Genomic DNA, 20530 nt, shown 5'->3' on the forward strand with positions numbered 1-20530 from the left:
CAGTTTCCAGCTGGAGAAACTTGGGTGCAGAGAAAGGAAGTGATGTCCGTGCGGTTGCATGTACAGATTTAAAAAGAAATGAGTTCAGATTCTGATGGGGAGCCGCTTGGTGGAACAGGGGTGGCTGAGAGATTTGCTTATGTCTTATTTAAAGGAACGGAAGGTAACTCATGAGCCATGTGCAGGCAGTACTTCCTGTTTTAGTGCATTTCATTGATCTGATCCTGAAATGAATCTTTCCAGGCAGTGATTAAATTTTAACACCTGTTGAGGCAAATACCACCGCGGGCCATTTTTTAAAACATACTTTTCATGGGGATTCCCGGTTGGCTCAGCTGGTTGAGCGACCAACTCTTGATTTTGGCTCAGGTCATGAGTTCAGGATTGTGGGATTGAGCCCCACGTCAGGCTGCACACTCCACGGGGAGTCAGTTTGATATTCTCTCCCCCTCCCTTCTCTCTCTCTCGCTCTCAAATAGATGAATCTTAAAAAATAAAATAAAATATACTTTTTTTTTAGAGCAGTTACAAGTTAACAGAAAAATGAAGCAGAAAGTACAGGGAGTTCTCATATACTTTCCTCTCCCCTCTCCCTTCCTGCACACAATTTTCCCTATCATCAGCATCTGGCATTAGGGTGGTACATTTGTTATGATTGCTGAACCAAACTGATACGTGATTACAAACCAAAGTCCAAAGTGTATTTACATCAGGGCTCACAAGCTTTATGTTGTGCATTCTATGGGCAAAGGCATTTTGGCAAAGGCGTCATGTCATGTACCCACCATTACAGTAACACACAGAGTAGTTTCAGTGCCCTAAAGATCCCCAGAGGTCCAGATCTTGGCTTTGTGTGCCCTCCTGGGGCCCAGCTCCCTTCACTGTGCAGTGCCTCACCGGGGGTGCCATGGGACTCCCACCCACAAGGACAGCACAGCCGGCACCAACTGCAGGCACTCAGTTCTGAGCCCTCGTAGCCTGAAGGGTCCCACTCACCATGGAAAACCTTTGCTCTTAGGGATGTCCCTGGCAGTACCAATCCTGATCCTTCTCATCCCCCGTATACCTTCCATCACTGTCTCTGAGGTCTCTCTTCCCATTCTTCTATCTTCAGAATTCTCATACTCAGTATGGTGTCTTATACTCTCGGAAAACTTCAAACCTCTAAGTAAACGAGCACTCAGATACGCTTAATGGAAGCATATTTGATTGATTGATTGATTGATTAATTGATATTTTCTGGTAAACAAATAGAAGTTTAATAACAAATATTATAGTAAAAGCAAGTTAAACTTATTTTGTTACTAAATCAAGTGTCAAATTATTTGGAGGTATTTGTGCCAAATTGTAGGACTAAGAATTTCTTTTTTTCTTTTTTTAAGTTTTTGATGTAATATTCAATGATTCATTAGTTGCATATAACAACCAGTGCTCATGATAACATGTGTTCTCCCTAATACCCATCCCCCACTCCTCCCTTCTGTAACCCTCAGTTTCTTTCCCAGGGTCCACAGTCTCTCATGGTTTGTCTCCCTCCCAAATTCTTCCCATTCAGTTTTCCCTTCTTTCCCTGTGCTTCCTGGACTATCCCTTATGTTCCACATATGAGTGAAACCATATGATAATTGTGTTGCTCTGCTTGACTTATTTCACTTGGCATAATCCCCTTCAGTTCCATTTGAAGGCATATTTTAAGTTAAATATATGTTTGTGTTTTAATTAAATACTCTCAAACATTGGCTATTTGTACAAAACAAAACACTTTTACATTGTGAAATAAGTTCAGAAGAGGTGGTAAAATTTAATGTTATGCGTTTGAAAATTGAACCCTTTTCTTTTTTAAAAATTTTTATCATGTTATGTTAGTCACCATACATCATTAGTTTTTGTTGTAGTGTTCCAAGATTCATTGTTTATGTACCACAGCCGATGCTCCATGCAATCCGTGCCCTCCTTAATACCCACCACCAGGCTCACCCATCCCCCCACCCCCCTCCCCTCTAAAACCCTCAGTCTGTTTCTCAGAGTCCACAGTCTTTCATGGTTCATCTCCCCCTCCGATTTCCACTCCCCTTTCACTTTTCCTTTTCTTCTCCTAATGTCCTCCATGCTATTCCTTATGTTTCACAAGTAAGTGAACCCATATGATAATTGACTTTCTTAACCCTTTTCAAAAGGGTTGAGTATCTAGCACTCAGGTGCCTACCCTTCTCATCAACAGTCATTACTGGACCATCAGGGTCAATATTTATGAACTTACAAGACCCGCTTGTGGGTTTCACTGGCCCAAGTGGCAAAAGTGAAAGCCATTGCCAGCTAAACCTTCTAGAGAAGCACCTTAACATTTCATATGGATTTGAACTCTTTTCCAAGTTTTGGTGTTTCACTTCTGAGTGCTAGGCTTCAGTCCTAGGCTTCCTTGGAAAAAGTCCTGTCCTGAAGACACATCTTCCCAGGTGCCTTTATTTGGGAAAAGCTACCATGATTTAAAACAAACAAACAAACAAACAAACAAACAAACAAACTCTCTCTCTGCCTGCCTCTCCATCTACTTGTGATTTCTCTCTGTCAAATAAATATATAAAATCTTTAAAAAAAAAAAAAAAAAGGGCGCCTTGGTGGCTCAGTGGGTTAAGCCGCTGCCTTCAGCTCAGGTCATGATCTCAGGGTCCTGGGATCGAGTCCTGCATCGGGCTCTCTGCTCAGCGGGGAGCCTGCTTCCCTCTCTCTCTGCCTGCCTCTCCATCTACTTGTGATTTCTCTCTGTCAAATAAATAAATAAAATCTTAAAAAAAAAAAAAAGGCTGGAAATTTTGTTTGGGAGAGGGGAAACTTAAACAAGTCGTTCGGAGGGAAAGAAGAGAAGGGGAAAAGATTGACCTCATGGGACATACCAGTTCTGGACTACGAGGTAGTTAAGTTCCTGCGGTGACCTGCTGGCCCACCTCACAGGACTGTTTCGAGCATCCAGTGGGGTACTAGATAGGAATGTGCAGGTTATAGGTTGTGAGTTGCTGGACAAATGCAAACTATATTCTGCTCAATGTGTTGTAGGCTCCTGGAAGAGCAAGACTATATACTTTTTTTTCCCCATTCTTAGGCTTCCATAAAGATTTTCTACAAAACACTAGCCATAAAATTGGCTTTCTGTAAATAGTTATGTGTTGATTGAATGAATACATTAGGACAAGAGAGAATCTGCACCCTCTAGGTGCAAAGAACAGGAACTGACTTACCCATAGCCTTCCTCTTGCCCTCTCAAACTTCTAAGGAAGCATGTTTGTTTTGGGTGTTTTTTTGTTTGTTCGTTTTTTTAGATAGAAAACTTTTTTTAAAGATTTTATTTATTTATTTGACAGACAGAGATCACAAGTGGTAGAGAGGCATGCAGAGAGAGAGAGGAGGCGGTAGCAGGCTCCCTGCCAACCAGAGAGCCCAATGAGAGACTCGATCCCAGGACCCCAAGACCATGATCTGAGCCAAAGGCAGAGGCTTAACCCACTGAGCCATCCAGGCACCCAGGAAGCATGTTTTAACTGTCAGGAAAACAAGATACAGGAGTGGCATTTTCAGGAAGGTTGGAGCACCTTCCCCAGACAACTTTGAGAAGAGAAGAAACCACTATTTGTCCAGGATGGCTTAGAAATCCACCTCCCTGAGCCCAGGGAGTGAAGACAGTGAATGATGGAAACAAAGCTATGAAGAGGCAGGAATAGTGAGTGAGCAGGGGTCTGTAATCCTACCATCTGTAGATGGAGCTTTTAGACAGAGTGTCAAACAGAAAAGAAAACAGTGAGCCACCTTGGGACCCAGCTCCTGTTCTTTCCTTCACCTTTATCCCTTCTAGGTGCAAAGAACCAACTTATCCTGGACTCTCCTCTCACCCTCTGAAGCTTCTAAAGAGATGTCACACATACCAGGATCTAGGAAAAGGCTGCTCGGGGGCATGGTGTACTGATTTAGTGTTCATAACTAAAATCCCCTAGAGAGACTCCTTTACATCTTACCCTGTATATTTAGGCTGGAAATCCTGAAAGGAAGTGGAAAATTGAGTAGGTCACTGAAGGCAGGGCTTGGTCTTTTTGTACTAATTTCAGTGCATTGTTGGGACTCAAAGTGATGCTTTGGATGCATTAAATGTATCCAGATTCAGTGCAGATTTTTGCCATTAGACTCCAATCTGGTCTCCCAAATGTTGTCTCCAGAACCTCCTGTCTCCTGAACCACATCCCCTGGAGTTCTGGAAAGTGCCTGGTACTTGCAGAGAACTTTGGTCCCTCCTTTTATCTCCCGTCATCATCCATTGAGCACTTGAAGAGGTAGGCACAGCTGGCTTTCCCTGCGGATGTATCTTGCTACAGTTTTAAGGACCTTTGATTCCACACAGCAAGGTCACAGAAAATTATCAATTAATTCAGTACAACAATAAGGCAAATCATTATTCCCATAAGAATTTTCCTTTAATGAAACAGAGACAGTGATTATTCCGTCATTCCTTCCATTTGCTTGAGGTTGAATCAGCTTGCATTCTTCTGTATCCTCGGTGTACTTTTGACACATTCTTGTGAAGTAGAAGACCTTATCTTTTCCATACTACCCCCCTCTTACCACAGAATCCCCTATGTAGGTGCACATGAAGGGACCCTCATTTGAATCACAGCTAACTGATCAACTGTGGATTGTGATCCAGCTTGTCGCAAACCTAAACCTTAAAATCATTCCAGTGGCCTCATGTTGCCAAGCAGTTCCCAACTAGCTCAACCTGCCACTGAGTGGAAATTTCAGCTCCACAGAGAGGAATCACCAACTGATAGCAAACTGGGTACCTCTGAAGCCCCCAGAAAACATGCTGGGAGCATGGATGGTTCATGTGCTTGGTCAGACCCATCAAGACAACACACCTGGACAGTCTATCTTAAGTACATTTTTCCTGAGAAGCTTTATCAGACCAGAATATTAGAAACTCAGAGTTGGAAAGAGCCCCTGAGTTCATCTATCCCAACCCTAGGTCTGATACAGGAATCTTCTTTACATCTCTTGTTCCTTGCAAAGTCATTCAGTATCATCAACATCAAGGTGGGTGGTATGGCCCAGGTAGATTTGGGGGAAAGTGCAAATAGTTAGGCTGCACATTCAGTAGGCCTTAAGGTTAGTGTTGGGGTAGTTATGGTGATTCTAATGGGTCTCCAGGTTTGGAACCCACTGGTAGGGAATTCAGCCTGGAGCTGTACGTTCTGCTCCGTGTGTGCTAATGGGCATATCCTCTCCTCCACTCTCAATTTTTCCATATCTCAGTGGAAAGAATTATTCTGAGATTCTGTGCTCTCCTTTGCTGTCACCAAGTGGGTAGTGCTTCTTCTCCCTGCCCTGTACCCATTCCCGTCAGAAGTAAGCCTACTGTCCTAGACTGTCCTCTGCCTTCAGATCCAGTAGGTATTTGGGGCTCCTTCTCGGAAGGAAGTCTGGAAGTGGATTAAGCTGGCACATCAATTCTCTTTCCTAAAAACATAAGCTGAAGCCACCAGGGAGGTCCCCCTCCAATCACCACAGGAACAACGTACCACATACCACAGGAACAGTAACCACGTACTTCCTGAGACACCTGCATTGCCTTCCCACTGCGCTCGGGCAGGTGATAGGAAGTGCCATTCTCTGTCCATCCTACAAGGTCCCCTCAAGTCCCGCTTCCCTCAAAGCCCTTTTTGACCACAGTGTCCACCCTTTGTGCTCTCATCCTCTTCTGAATGTCATTAATATTTTCATTTTTAAAAGATTTTATTTATACATTTGAGAGAGAGAGAGAAGCAGCGGGGAGAGGCAGAGGGAGAGGGAGAAGCAGACTTCCTGCTAAGAAGGGACGGCCCCGATAAAGGACTCGATCCCAGAACCCTGAGATCATGACCTGAGCCAAAGGCAGACGTTCAACAGACTGAGCCACCCAGGCACCCTACTGTTAGCATGTCTTACATATCTAGGAATTTAGTTCTTTTCACACAATGCTTTGTACTAAACAAGGTTTTCTTCTGCTCAGTTATAGTAAAGGCCTTCAAGGATGTTTGTTCTGCAAACATTCCTGGAACTCCTTCCTCTTTCTCTTTTGCACAGAGAAGTTTCTTGATACCCACTGATTGTTTCACAGTACTTCCCATCCCTACATTTGCAACCAGAAAAGGAAATGTGGAGTTCACCACTGGCAAATGTTCCTGAATGATTTGTATTTCAATTCTGAATGCTAAGATGTGGTACTATATTTATGGGTCATTCTATGATCATTATTAAAGAAGGCTGTCTTGTAAGTCCTAGATAATCTACCTAACCTGGGAAGGCAGCACCCCATATCTTAGAGGCACTACCTGGGCAAAGGCCTGTGTTTGCTAGAGAAACACTGGATACTACGATGCCTTGGTGCTACTTGCACTCTCTTACTGAGTTCCTGGGTCCAAGCCCTTTTGCCCTAACATCTTGTATGGGTTTACACATCTAGCCAAGTCATTAGGCGGTCTGGGGCTGGACTGTCCAAATTCAAATCCAATGTCAGTCCACATATTGGATGTACATCTTGGGGCACAGTACTTAAACCATGGGCATCTGTCTCCTCATCTGTGTAAAGGAGGTAGCAGCATTTCCTCAAAGGGTTATTATGATGATGACATGAGTTACTACAAGGAAAGCACTTAGTAAGCTCTCAGTAAGTGTTAAGTTGTCATTGTGATTATTACTGGAGAAGCAACCTAGGGAACCAGGAGATTCTGTCCTAGCTCTCCCACTTAACTGCTTTGTGACTTTGGACATATGAATCCATGATTGCCATTTCTTCGTATATAAAATCAAAATATTGATAATGTCTAGTGGGACTGTCTCACAGGGTTGCAGTGAGATTCAGATGAGCTGGTAGATGTAAAAATTAGCATTTTAAAATGTTTTCTAAGCCATTAAAAACCTGCACAAATATAGAATAACAAACGGCACCTCTTGTCTGCACCCGTATGATTGTACATTCCATTGTGCTTTGTGCAATGGTTACTTATGGTTTCTGCCTCCTCTGTTAGCTCATGACCTCATTGAAGCAGAGATCACCTAGCTCTCTCTTCTGGCAACCGTGACGTCTAGCCTGATGCCTGCATGCACTCAGTGAGCGGAAAATTGGAAGAGGAGCAGTGTCCTCGTGTATGTATTTTCCTGGCATGCGTTGCAATAGTTGCTCCCCATTGGACTATAGGCACGGCACTCCCCCCCACCATCAAGTGTAGCTTCCCAGAGTGCACACCTGTAAGCAGGGTCTGCAAGGAAGTGTCCAGCCCCAGGAGCCAGCCACCCAGGAGACACTAACTGTGAGACACCCTGGCCTGCTGCTCTGCCCCTGGGACCTTCCCAGGTTCTGATCCCCTGTTCTCAGCCACCAGCCTTCCCATTTCCATGAAGTCTCTGAATTACTCTACATACAGTTAAAGAGAACATAATACCAGTTTAGTTGCCCTTACACAGTCCGAACTAGGAAAACTGAGAACTCAAACCTCAGAATTTCATAGAGCAGCAGTGACCTCAAGGTTTGGTTTCCTTTCTTCCTATTTTGAAATCTTCCCAAGGTGACAACTTGGGCTTTTGGACTCTGTTTGCAGTTCCTGTATCTTCATGAAGAAGGATCTCAGAGGGTGCTCTCTGCCTGATGGTGTCCTGTATTATTTCTGTACCTTCAAGACACCCACCTGGTGCTGTGCACAGAGAAAGCACCGGATACACAGTTGCTGATCAGAATTAAAAGGATGGAGAAAACCAAAATGAGTAGACGCAATGAGAGATTAATTGCACAGGAGTCTGTCGACTGCAGGACTAAAGCTGGGTTTTTTGTTTTTTTTTTCCAGAACTGCTGGCTCCCTTCACATTTCCTGGTGGAAGTGGGACAGGTCAACAGACAACCCAGAATCGTAGATAACTTTTGCCCACACATCATTCACTTTTTGGAGCGCTGGCATGAAATTGAGGGGTGTGTGTGTGTGTGTGTGTGTGTGTGTGTGCGTGCGTATAACGACGTGCCTTCCGTGAACCTTGGAGAGCTCTGCGTTCTCTTCCAACGGGCTGGTTACAACACAGAGGATGTGGACAGTACAGTTTTTCCTGTTTGATGTCACACGGCTACCCTTTAAAAGTCCGAGGGAAAAAAGGAGGGAATCCAGCTAGGATTCGCAGGCCAGATACCCACAAAGAAGAGGAGGAAAAGGCCTGGCAGGCACAGGCAGTGTCAGGTTTCAAACTCCAGCCAGCCATTCAGAGCAATGTCAGTGACCCGCCTTGGGCTCCTGGTCTCTGTCCTGTGCTGGGTAGTCAGAGCCTATCCCAACGCCTCCCCGCTGCTCGGCTCCAGCTGGGGTGGCCTGACCCACCTGTACACGGCCACTGCCAGGAACAGCTACCACCTGCAGATCCACAAGGATGGCCGTGTGGATGGCACACCCCACCAGACCATCTACAGTGAGTAGGGGCAGTAGGGGCTTTTTTCCAGCCGGGAAGGATGGAGAGCTCCTCCCTCCACCCACCTCCAAGGGATCTGGGGAGGCCTTGGGCTAGACCAGAGTGCTACTCCAGCCTCCTAGCTTCTTGCCTGGAATCCAATTGTGTGTGTGTGTGTGTGTGTGTGTGTGTGTACGCACACGTGCATGCGCACACATGTGCTTAGCCCCGGGGAGAAGATTCTTAATTAGCATTTACTTGTTTCTTCCAACACGATTAATTTGTCTTAACTATAATCCCTCTTCCCACAATAGCAGCCACTCTCACTTTGTCCTATCCAAAGAGTCCAAAAATGTACAGAAAGAAAGGCAAGGAAGCTGAGAGGGGGAAAAACCAGATAGGTCATTGACACTGAGTTTGGCTCATAAACTTTGGACAGGGCTAACAATGGAGGTTACAGGGAAGATTCCTGTATCAGACCTAGGATTGGGATAGATGAATTCAGGGGCTCTTTCCAGCTCTGAGTTTCCAATATTCTGGTCTGATAAAACTTCCCAGGAAAGATGTACTAAAGACAGACTGTCCAGGTGTGTTGTCTTGATGGGTCTGACCAAGCCCATGAACCGTCCATGCATCCATGCTCCCAGCATGTTTCCTGGGGGCTTCAGAGGTACCCAGTTTGCTATCGGTTGGTGATTCCTCTCTGTGGAGCTGAAATTTCCACTCAGTGGCAGGTTGAGCTAGTTGGGAACTGCTTGGCAACATGAGGCCACCGAATGATTTTAAGGTTTAGGTTTGTGACAAGAAGCTGGATCACAGTCCACAGCTGATCAGTTAGCTGCGATTCAAATGAGGGCGCCTTCGTGAGCACCTACATAGGGGATTCTGTGGTAAGAGGGGGATAAGTATGGAAAAAGACAAGGTCTTTTACTTCAGAACAATGGGTCAAAGTTACGCCGAGGGTACAGAAGAATGCAAGCTGATTCAACCTAGAGCAAATGGAAGGAATGACAGAGTAATCACAGTCTCTGTTTCATTAAAGGAAACTTCTTATGGGAATAATGATTTGCCCTTATTGTTGTACTGAATTAATTGATAATTTTCTGTGACCTTGCTGTGTGGAATCAAAGGTCCCTAAAACTGTAGCAAGATACATCCGCAGGGAAAGCCAGCCATGCCTACCTCTTCAAGTGCTCAATGGATGATGACGGGAGATGAGAGGAGGGACCAAAGTTCTCTGCAAGTACCAGGCAGTTTCCAGAACTCCAGGGGATGCGGTAGGGTTCGGGAGACAACATTTGGGAAAGCAGGTTGGAGTTGAATGGTAAAAATCTGCACTAAATCTGGATACACTTGGTGCATATAAAGTGTTGCTCATTTTATTCAAGAGATATTTAACAAAAGCTTTTACTGAAAGAAACCCTCAAAGACCCGTCCTTGAGCATGATGGAGAGAGTGCGAGACGGCTCTGGTGAGCTGTGTGTGGAACAGTGTGAGTGCTCTGCCTTCAGCCGCAGCCTGAGCTGGAGAACTCTTTCCTCAAATATCTACTGGCATCTGGCTCAGCGGAGGCACTCATTCCAGTGGGGAGTGAATTAAAGTGATTGAGAAGAAGCAAAATGAAGGGAAATTATTTGACTTATTTATTTATTTATTTTTTTGTTAGGAATGATTTTATTTTGTCAGATGTAGACAATAGCCAAGCATTATGTCTCTAGAAATCAACACAAACCAGCAGAGGGCAACTCGGGTTGGGGGGTCTTGCTGGGGGGAAGGAGACTTACTCGTCCTACTTTACATAAACCTTAATACTATTCAAATCAGTCATTGTGTCATTACCCAAATAAATGTATATACAAAGGTCAAAAGTTAGCTAAAACGGAAAAAGGAAACACTGAGGCGTGCAGATAAGTAGCACAAGTCATTCACAGACTGGTGGAGGATATGCTTACACTGATGGAGGGTGTGTGGTGTTTTATTCCTCCTAATTAATTATACCTTGCTGGTTCATTTGATCATTGTGCTTTAGGCAATTCTTGATTAATAGCTGAGTGCCCAACCCATTTTTGGGTTGTCAGTCGTTGTGAAATTACCTGCCTGTAAGATTCTATAACCTCCTTTGGGGCTCACAGCACTGAAGTCAGAGAGCCTCTCTGATATCTGTGTCTCTGATCCTGCTATGAAGAAGGCCACCCGCCCACTCCCCACCATCCCCGTTTCGTTGAAAACAGCAGAAGAGATGCCTATTACCTGTGGTTAATACCATGTCCAAGATCCTGATATTTTTCCTTCTTCCATTTTCCCCACTGGTGCTCTCTCTACTTGAAGCTGAATTATCCTGGGGCTCTTTAATCTTGCAAAATAGTATCTTTCTTTCCAGGAGCTCGAAGCACTTTACATCCACCATCATCATTTACCAGCGTGAGAATAGAACAGAGCCAATCATTGTCTATTTTTTTTTTTTTTGGTAAATTCTTTTTTTTTTTTAAGATTTTATTTATTTATTGGACAGACAGAGATCACAAGTATGCAGAGAGGTAGGCAGAGAGAGAGGGGGAAGCAGGCTCCCTGCTGAGCAGAGAGCCCGATGTGGGGCTCGATCCCAGGACCCTGGGATCATGACCTGCGTCGAAGGCAGAGGCTTTAACCCACTGAGCCACCCAGGCACCCCTACTATTTTTTTTTTAAGATTTATTATTTATTTGATAGAGAGAGAGCATAAGGGGAGGAGCAGAAGAAGAGGGAAAGGGAGAGAATCCTCAAGCAGAGTCCCTGCTGGGCACAAATCCCAGGATCCTGAGATCATGACCTGAACCCAAATCAAGAGCTGGACGGTCAACCAACTGAGCCACCCAGGTGCTCCAATAATTTCCCACTTCTAGAGCAGAGTGGAGGCAAGTGGCAATAATAAAATTACTAACATTTTAGAAAGTGTTTTTATTGTGGAGAAAAATATTATCTCGTTACACCCTCAAGATGACCAAACGAGGTCAATAATCCCACTACCTCTGAAAAACAAAGGTTAAGGAACTACACTGGCTAAGGTCACCTAGAGGACACCTTGACCCCAACCCCATGCTTCTTTTGGTATCACAGGCCAGTCCATTAGGCCCACCTGGCTGCAACAGGTTGTCGTGCCTTCCTTCTGCCAGATTCTGCCCTAGAACCTCCGAGGCCTGTGGAAACACGCCTTCCGCACAGGCGAAGGGAAGGCCACCTGTTTCTTCCCTTTTCTGCACTTTCTCATTGGTTCCTATTGGTTTGACTCAAGACTGTGCATCATCTGTAGCAGCTGCTCAAGTTTCCCCTCCAGGCTGTTTGCTACTGGGACCGCCCCCAGAGCCCAGGAGCTCACTTGGCTCGCATAGGGCCCACGCTGACTCTGAGCACCAGGCCCACGTGAAAGCTGAAGTCTGGGCTTGCCGTAAGTGGCAGGCCAGCGCGTGCTACCTAATGCCTTCCATTTGCTCCGTGCTCCCTGAAAAAAGTCACTTTTCCAACCACCATTGCGTTCATTTCTGATCAGAACCCTGTAAAGTCGGCAGGCCAGTTACTATCACCCTCTTTACGCAGCTGAGGAGCCTGAGGCTGGAACAATGACTTGTCCAAGGCTACTGAGTTAGAAAGTGGCATAACTGGGACCAGAATCCACGTGCCCTGGTTCCTGGCTCAGTGCCCCTTCCCTGACCCTCTCAGGGGCAGTGTGACTTGGGATTCTCACGGGTTGCGCCACGGATCTTGGCACTAGGTTTTGTCTCCTCGGGCTGGGGATGGTTTCTGTGGGAGGTGATCGCTGGGTTGTAGGAAGAGGATGTTAGAGTGGCTGTCCTGACTTTAAATCCTGTACTTGTTCCCTCTGCACAGAAATGGGGATGCTGCTGCCACCCATGTTAATACTAGTAAGACTAACCAGATCACAGTTGTTTGGAGAATTTAAAATCTGTAAAGTACCTGAGTGTAACCACTCAAAACCAGTGACTATGTGTAATTTTTTCCCAGTTAGGCTGAAAATTCATCAGGACAGAAACTTATTTTTACACATTTCTTTGTTTCTCTCAGAGATTGTCCTAGGATTAGCCATATATTTGAGACCCGTAGGCAGACCTCATCATGGGGCAATTTAAATAACCTCTGCACCTCCTATACTCCACCCCACTTCCAGAAGCCTCCCTCAAGGCTGACCCTTAGCCAAACATGGGAACAAATTAATGTTTCTCCTTGGCCTTCTTGCTTTCTTGTCTTTCTGGGCTTGCTCCTGCCCTCATTCCCTCTGTCCCAAATCATTCCAATTTTAGTCCAAACGAAGCTCTATCCTCAGCTGGTGTCTAAGTATTGTCTGCTACTCTCCTCAGAGTTGAGCCTACTCAGGGAAAGGGGGGAGACCCAGGTGTAAGTCATCCTACTTCCTGAGCACAGATCCCGGGCATTTTCAACCTCTCCATACTACATTTCTAAAATAGAAGTTCGAACAGTTGCGGGGGGTTGTGAGGCCAAAGGAGATGCATATGGAAATTCTGTGGTAAGTAAATGCAAGTGACTTTAAAGACTTAAATGATTTTTAGCAGAAAATGTCAGGTAATTAAGCAGCCTTTGGGGTGGAACTCTTGCTGAATGATAGTCTTGCCACAAAACAGCTTTAGACTTTAACTGGTCCTTGGTACAACGCATTGCAATTGTTACAATTACGTGAGCGCAGGCAGTTACTGATTATTTAAAGTGTGGGCGGTATGTGTGGGGTTTAGGCCCTTGTTGGAGACTGTTTGTTGAGTGGGGACACTGAAAGATCATGAGGGACTGCCCTGGAGTGGACACCGCCAAGCAAGAAGAGGACAGAGAGTAGCAGTAAAGATCCAAGAAGAAATTCTGTGCATCTGTAGTATCTAATAGACACAGAGAAATAAGCCCTCTCCTCCCACGGAGCTCACTCTAGGGGAGGCCCTAGATAACCTGAACTTGGTCAAGGTCAGGTGAGTGACATACACTCTGTACAATGCAGGTGAGGGCATTCATTCTGAATAGGGAGATTAGGAAACTCTTCATAGCAAGTGACATCTGAGCCTGGCCTGGATGAGAGACTTCAATAAGCAGAGAAGGGAGGGGGAGATCGATTCTCTCGCAGTTCTGGGTTCATAACGGGTGGCGGGTGAGGGATCACGGACTACCGTGCAGATCCCTCAGTGAACGTCAGGCTTTATTTACAAGCCGGATCCTTGAAGGACATCTCGGTGTCGATTTAAAAATCCCAAAAGCCCAGAAGTCTTGTGAGAGCGTGATGACGGCCACAGACATGAAGAGGCATTAGCCGGGCAATGGGGGAAGTAGAGACAGAACAGGGGAGAGGGAAACATGTGTCCTGCATGGAGGAGAGAATGCTGGGAGTTCAGAGTGCTCCGTACAGACATGAGGTGGAAGTAGGGGCACATAGGGGGTGGGGGGTGTGGGAGTTTGCAAGGGGGGAATCAGAAGAAATGAAGCTGAACAAGTAAGGACAAGGGAGGGTGAAATGAAATCAGCACTCTGAGAATCCACCCAGGAAGGTTTCAGGCAGGTGCGTTTTCAGGAAGGGCTCAAAGTTAGGAATGGGACACGCAGCCACGTTTTGACCTCGATGATTTCCTCCGTAGGCGCCCTGATGATCAGATCAGAGGATGCCGGCTTTGTGGTGATCACAGGTGTGATGAGCAGGCGGTACCTGTGTATGGACTTCCGAGGCAACATCTTTGGATCCGTGAGTTTCTTTTTTGGGCTGGCCACCATTTAAAGATAATTCGTTTCTTCCCCAGAACATAAAATCTTAGAAAGATTCCACTGGCAGTGCTTGGTGATGTTTTTACGGAGTGATTTAGTCGATCTAAGTAGTAGATGTTCAGGTTTATGCAGCTGGGGCTTGAACCCCAGCTAGTCTGGTTCTGGAGTTCTGGTTCTCTTAGCCTCGAGTCTGATCGCCTACGGGCACCCATCTATGCATCTACACAGCACCTTATACGTGGGTCCTCTAGTGAGAAGCCATGCGTGTCTTCCTGATTCTTTTACTACACCTTCTTGACCTCAGGCTTGTTCCCTCACTTTTCTCCACACCAGTTTCCTCACCTGGAAGAAGTAAATTGGGATCTCCCTCCAGTTAAAGATCTGTCATGGGGACACCTGGGTGGCTCAGTCAGTCGGGGACGTGCCTTTGGCTCAGATCATGATCCCAGAGTCCTGGGATCGAGTCCCTCATCTGGTTCCTTGTTCAGCAGGGAGTCTGCTTCTCCCTCTCCCTCTGCCTGCCACCACACTCCTGCTGTGCTCATTCCCTCTCTCTCTGTCAAATAAACAAATAAAATCGTTTAAAAAATAGGAAAAAAATGAAGACCTCTCATGAATGATCTCTGCCTTAACTGTGGTCGCTGGTCATTCAGATTGGTAAGCATAGGATTTCCCAAATCACAGGTTGCAGGCATATTCCAAAGGATTTTGAGGACTGCTCATCTCAGGAACCTCTTCCCACCAGACAGACCCACTAGAAATACCATGACAGCAATGACTTCCTACTTGGCTTGCTGCCGTGTCCCAGCACCCACTACAGTATCTGGCCACAAGTAGACAACTCTTTGTGGAACAATATAGGCATTCAGTTAAAATCTCTCTGGACCACACTTAGGCATATAGATAGTCCTCCTCTGTAAAAACACTCCGTGGAGTTTGAGGATTAACGGAAACAACATGCGCAGGGTCCTAGAAGGCTTTCGGTAAAACCCAGTACTAGTTAGTGGCAGAGTGAGGGTTCAAACCTAGTCATCTGTTGCCAGAGTTCCCAGCCCCAAATCCCAAAGGACATCATCTGAGTGTGAGTACCCTCTGTTATGTCTGACCCTACAAATCCTATACCCCCTCCTTTCTCCAGGCAAGGAGACAGACCCAAGCCAACTTCCAGCCAAAGGCAGAGGCGGGAGGGCCCGGGTTGTACTGAAGCTGGCCGTCCCTCCACAAGCTGGATAAAGGGCTGCCTGCGGTGGCCAGCCCGGAACCAAGCCAGCGAGTGCAGGGCGGGAGGGCCCCGGGCTCGGGAGCTGTGGGGGACGCTGCCGCAGCTCCCTGCAGTTCCCAGCCATGCTGCCTGCTTGGGCAACTGGAAAGCTGGAAAGCGCAGGCCAGATCTCCCCCGCAGAAGGGAGCGAGGGGTTAAGGACGGCCCCTGACGGAGCCCCGGAGGGGGGGCTAAGCCAGGCCCAGCACCCCCACCCCGGAGGGGCTGGTGCGGTCCGGGGGCGGAGCACGAGGCCCGGGGTCCGCGGGGCGCTCACCCCACCGCCTTCCCTTTCAGCACCTCTTCAGCCCCGAGAGCTGCAGGTTCCGACAGCGGACACTGGAAAACGGCTACGACGTGTACCACTCCCCGCAGCACCGCTTCCTCGTCAGCCTGGGCCAAGCCAAGAGGGCCTTCCTGCCGGGCACCAACCCGCCGCCCTACTCCCAGTTCCTGTCCCGGAGGAACGAGATCCCCCTCATCCACTTCAACACCCCCAGGCCGCGGCGGCACACGCGCAGCGCCGAGGACATGGAGCACGACCCGCTGAACGTGCTGAAGCCCCGGCCCCGCATGACCCCGGCCCCGGCCTCCTGCTCCCAGGAGCTCCCGAGCGCCGAGGACAACAGTGTGGTGGCCAGCGACCCGTTAGGGGTGCTCAGAGGCAACCGGGTGAACGTGCACGCGGGGGGGATGGGCGTGGACAGGTGCCGCCCCCTCCCCAAGTTCATCTAGGGAAACCAGAAAGGAATCCTTTCCCAGCCGCCTTTCAGAAAACCAAACTGTCTTCAGAGGGACCCGCGCCCTCCGCGGCGCAGGGAAAGGGAAGGTGGGGGTGGGGCGGGCAGTTAGCGCCCGGAGGTCCCCCGAGAATGTACCTTTAAGGCCTGAGTCATGGCAGTTTCACCGCCTTCCCCACCCCGCCTATGCCACTGTCCGAGCTCTGAAGCCCAGAAATATAAAACTAGAAGTTTCGTCTTCCTGAAGGAGAGAGGGATTCCCACCCCACCACCACCCATGCCCCCAACACCCCGGGCAGTTCCTCTTCCCTATGCCTCTCCTTTCCATCAGTCCAGCATTAAAACCCAAACACAGGCTTAGTGAGCTCACCACCTCGAAGGTGAAGGGAAGAGCCAACGCCAGCAGCATCTCCAACTGCTCCTGACGTTTGTGGCACCAGCCTCGACCCTGTTGGCATTGAGTCTGCAACCCTGACTAGGCCATTAACAGCTGACCTGGGCAAACTGGTAAAATCCTAACCTCAAGGCTTTTCTCTTCCTTGGGCATCTCTGGAGAAGAGCTGTCAGAAAAATGGGTAGTAGGCTCGTCAAAAGGGAACTAGAACGCTGGGATGACCGAGGCAAGAAATCAAGCTAGAAAATTCAACCTCCCTGTGGAGTGGGCCCCCCTTGCCAGGCTCTCTCCCCTTCTATGTAGCCAGAGCCGAAGGGACGAGAAGGACCCTGCCTGCTCCCAAGCAGACCGTGATATAACCCTGTCTATGGGCCCCGTCTTGGGCTTTAGTGAATTTGGCCAGGGGAAGAGCTTTGGCATTGGCTCATGAAAATCTCCCCTGCTAGGAAATGGAATTTTTTTTAAAATAAATTTTTAAATGGAAATAAATTCAAATTCCCCTCTGAGGCATTTATGAAGCCTACTTCCCAGCTGAGTAGTATTGCATTCAGGATTAACTACCAAACTGACACAGGGAGGGAGTCTCGCAATGACAATGGGATTGCTCTTGGGTTCCGTTTTCTGTGGAAGTGAAGTGGCATCAAGGACTCAGGGGAAAAGAAGTCCAATAATCAGGGGATCAAAATGTAGGAGTTACCCAAAGACAACACTGTCAGTTCTTCTCTATGCTCTGCTTATCGCTCTCCAGCGCTGGCTCCAGAGGTAAACCCTCCTGGGCTGCCATGTTCCAGTCTTGGCCACTTGCAAATTCTGGGGGCATTACATGAAGACAGTTTTTGGTCCCGTGAAAACCAAACCTCACTTACCCAACAGCTGAGGCACCAGCCAGGTGGGCCTGATGCTCATCCTCCCTCTACCTAGCCTTACCACCTGACTCAGAGTCTTCCTATGGAGGGGAAGAGGGGGTCCCATGTTCCTACCTCTGTTAGATGGCCACCCACAGAGCAGAATGCTATCTAGCAACAGCTTCTTCGCATCACCTTGCTTTTTCCCACTGCCATCATGCACCCAGCCTTAGAAACAAATCTGTTCTTTTTACTTCTGAAATATTGGACAACTGTTTTCATTTGATGGTTTTAAACTGAACTTTAAGGACTGGTTCCTATTCTGAAACACTAAAACTGTGTATGCTCCCATATAGCAGTGCATGGCAAATATTTTCTCCATAGTTTTCATTTCCTGTTAGAGATATTATACTGTTTATAAGCTTTTGGAAGCTCCCCCATACTGATAACTAGACATAAAATCCCGGAAAGGACTTTGGCAGAAAACTGGTCATAATCTTATACACGCAATACCATTTATTAGGGGTTCTTCCTTTGGCAGAGCCGGGGTAGTCCCCACAATTTCCTATGTTCCTTAGCATGTGGCAATATTTATTTATTTATTTGGAAAATTTGCTTATCGCTCAATATTTATAGATATTTATAAAAGTGTAACCCCACCTTTTATCTTTCTTCTGTTTGAAAGAAAAATAAAATTTATCTCAGCTTCTGTTAGCTTTTTCCTTTCTGTATTACTAGGTGAAATCATGTCAGAATATGATAACGAAAGGGATTATGGGAGGGCAGCATTGTGAAAATCCAGAGACCACAATACTGAATTCAAATAGAGTGTCAGAATTTTAAAAGTCAGTCTTTGCCATTCATAAATGGACTCAGCAATTTTGATTGACAGCATTACTGAAAGCAAGGAAAATTTTTTATCAACACTGAATTTCTGATCACTCGAGTTCAGAAGTGTTTTAAGGAGATAATTTTGTATTTGGCAAATACCCACAGAGTTAACCACGTCAATGTCCCAGTGAATCATTTGCGATGTACTGGACACAGACAGTGTTACTGCCCTATGAGACCTTGTAGCAGGACACCAAGATAATGAACCCACTTCTCTTTCTGAAGCTGGTGCCCCTAGAATTCGTTCTTTAATCTCTACCTGACAACTCCCCAAACACAGGAAGCAAAGATGCCCAGGAGGCCTTTACATCACAATTATATACAAATACACATTTGTATTCAAATTTACATCAGCTCAAGACTACAGTTAGTTTTTACCGGCTAGCCTTTTCCCGTAACAAATGGAAATGCTATTTTAACCTGCCTTGGAATGATCTTCTGACAACCCCACACTGTCTTCTGACTGCATCCAAGAGTCTGAATACCAAGTCCTCTGCACCACAGAGAAGGGGGAGGGACAGGAATCAGGACAAATACAGGACTAAAGATCAAATGCCTTATTTCTTTAATCACATAAAACGTTAAGACTTTCCAAAGGCAGATTATTGTGTTAAAATTTCTCCTGTTTTTGTTTTTTAACATCGCCTCTGCTTATAAAGTTCATCCCTCCACAGTATTTCTGAAATAAAAGGCAGAAGGGATAAGTGATTCTGTTTTATTTCTGGCCCAAATAAACCATTGTGCCAAAGTAACCATTTTGGAATAAATAGGTCTTCCTTCCATTACAGAAGGAGAATTAAACACTGTAGAGAAAGGTGTCCTATAAACATTGCCCCTCCACAGACCTGGAAGAGTTCTTTTCTCTGTCCATGAAAGTTCTCCCTGAAGAGAGGAAAATTTATAAGTTTTTAACACAACACAGTTAGTGGGGTGAGAGTGGGAGAAGGTAAGTGAAGAAAAATGTGTACATCCCACTTTTATGATACATTGTGCAATCTGGCTGCTAGAAGCTTCAGAGATCTAACCATAGGCAGGACACCCAGTATTTAAAGCCTAACCTTTATCTTGTCTGTACAATTATAAATCCTGGTGGGATAAAGATAGCATTACAGCCCTTACACGTATTTGTATAAATACTTACTGTTTGTGCATGACTTGCACACATCCTAACTTACTTACTGCCTAACTTCCGGCCATAAGACAGAACCGGTACCAGATGTGCCATCTGCCCAAACAGCTAGAAAACAAAATAGATGAGGCAATTGTTTCCAGACTATCATCTTTGGGAGAAAAACAGCAAGTCACCATGATCACCTCTCTTGTCCTCACAACACGGAGGAGACGGAGCCCAGAAAGGGGTGGCAACTGCCCTGCTCTGAGAAAGCAGCTGGCTTCGTGGGGGCAGGGGTGCTGGAAGGAGAGCTGCGCAGAGGGGAGCCGTCACAGTCTGCGCGTTCACTGCAGGCCTCTGGCCAAGGGCTGGGTTGCACCTGCACAGGGCAAAATTCACCAAGACCCTACAAAGACCTTCTGCTACAGAACTGGGAGATGAGCAGGGAGTGACACCAGAGGCCATAAAAATGCTGAGAACTATCAGAGGTCCAACGAGGCCAGGGTGAAGGGGCTCACTGAGCACATCGACATTTAACTGAGACATTGAAAGGCCACATCTTTAGAATGGGCCCCTAAGAGGACACACCCCAAAAACTAAATTTGAAACTGAAACAGACCTGCTGTAACAGGGAATCACACCATGCCTGACAAGGCCACAATGCTCTGCCGCTGCTTTAACGGTCTTTCAGAACAAACTCAATGCCATTTAAAGGAAGATGACATAAACCAGACTCCATACATAGTATCACCCACATCCTGTGAGAAAAAGGGGAAAATGGCCCCAAGTCAAGAGAAAATGCAATCCCTAGAAACCAACCCAGATGTTGTAATTAGCAGGCAAGAACTTTAAAGCAGCTATTATAAATAAATGTGAGGTTTTAAAGGAAAGTATGACAGCAAAGAATAAACAGATCAGGAATCTCAGGAAATGTTTTAAAAATCCATACTTGAAAAAGAACAATAACTGGAAAGAAAAAAATTATTAAACAACCTTTAAAGTAGATTGGAAAGGAAAGAATAAATAGTGGGATGGCTGGGTGGCTCAGTCTCTTAAGTGTCTCCCCTGGGATCAAGCCCCATGTCAGGCTCC

At 46.4% G+C, this 20530-nt stretch overlaps 1 protein-coding gene across 1 annotated transcript; it reads left to right on the plus strand.

The window, feature by feature from the left end:
• The first annotated feature begins 8117 nt into the window (after positions 1-8117).
• Positions 8118-18074, plus strand: FGF23 (fibroblast growth factor 23). Its single transcript, XM_032349071.1, has 3 exons — positions 8118-8469; positions 14073-14176; positions 15755-18074. The coding sequence occupies exons 1-3, from the start codon at positions 8274-8276 to the stop codon at positions 16190-16192; spliced, it is 738 nt and encodes a 245-aa protein (XP_032204962.1). The 5' UTR covers positions 8118-8273; the 3' UTR covers positions 16193-18074.
• The last annotated feature ends 2456 nt before the right edge of the window (positions 18075-20530 follow it).

The sequence above is a fragment of the Mustela erminea genome, chromosome 6, assembly GCF_009829155.1.
Source record: "Mustela erminea isolate mMusErm1 chromosome 6, mMusErm1.Pri, whole genome shotgun sequence".
Taxonomy (NCBI): domain Eukaryota; kingdom Metazoa; phylum Chordata; class Mammalia; order Carnivora; family Mustelidae; genus Mustela; species Mustela erminea.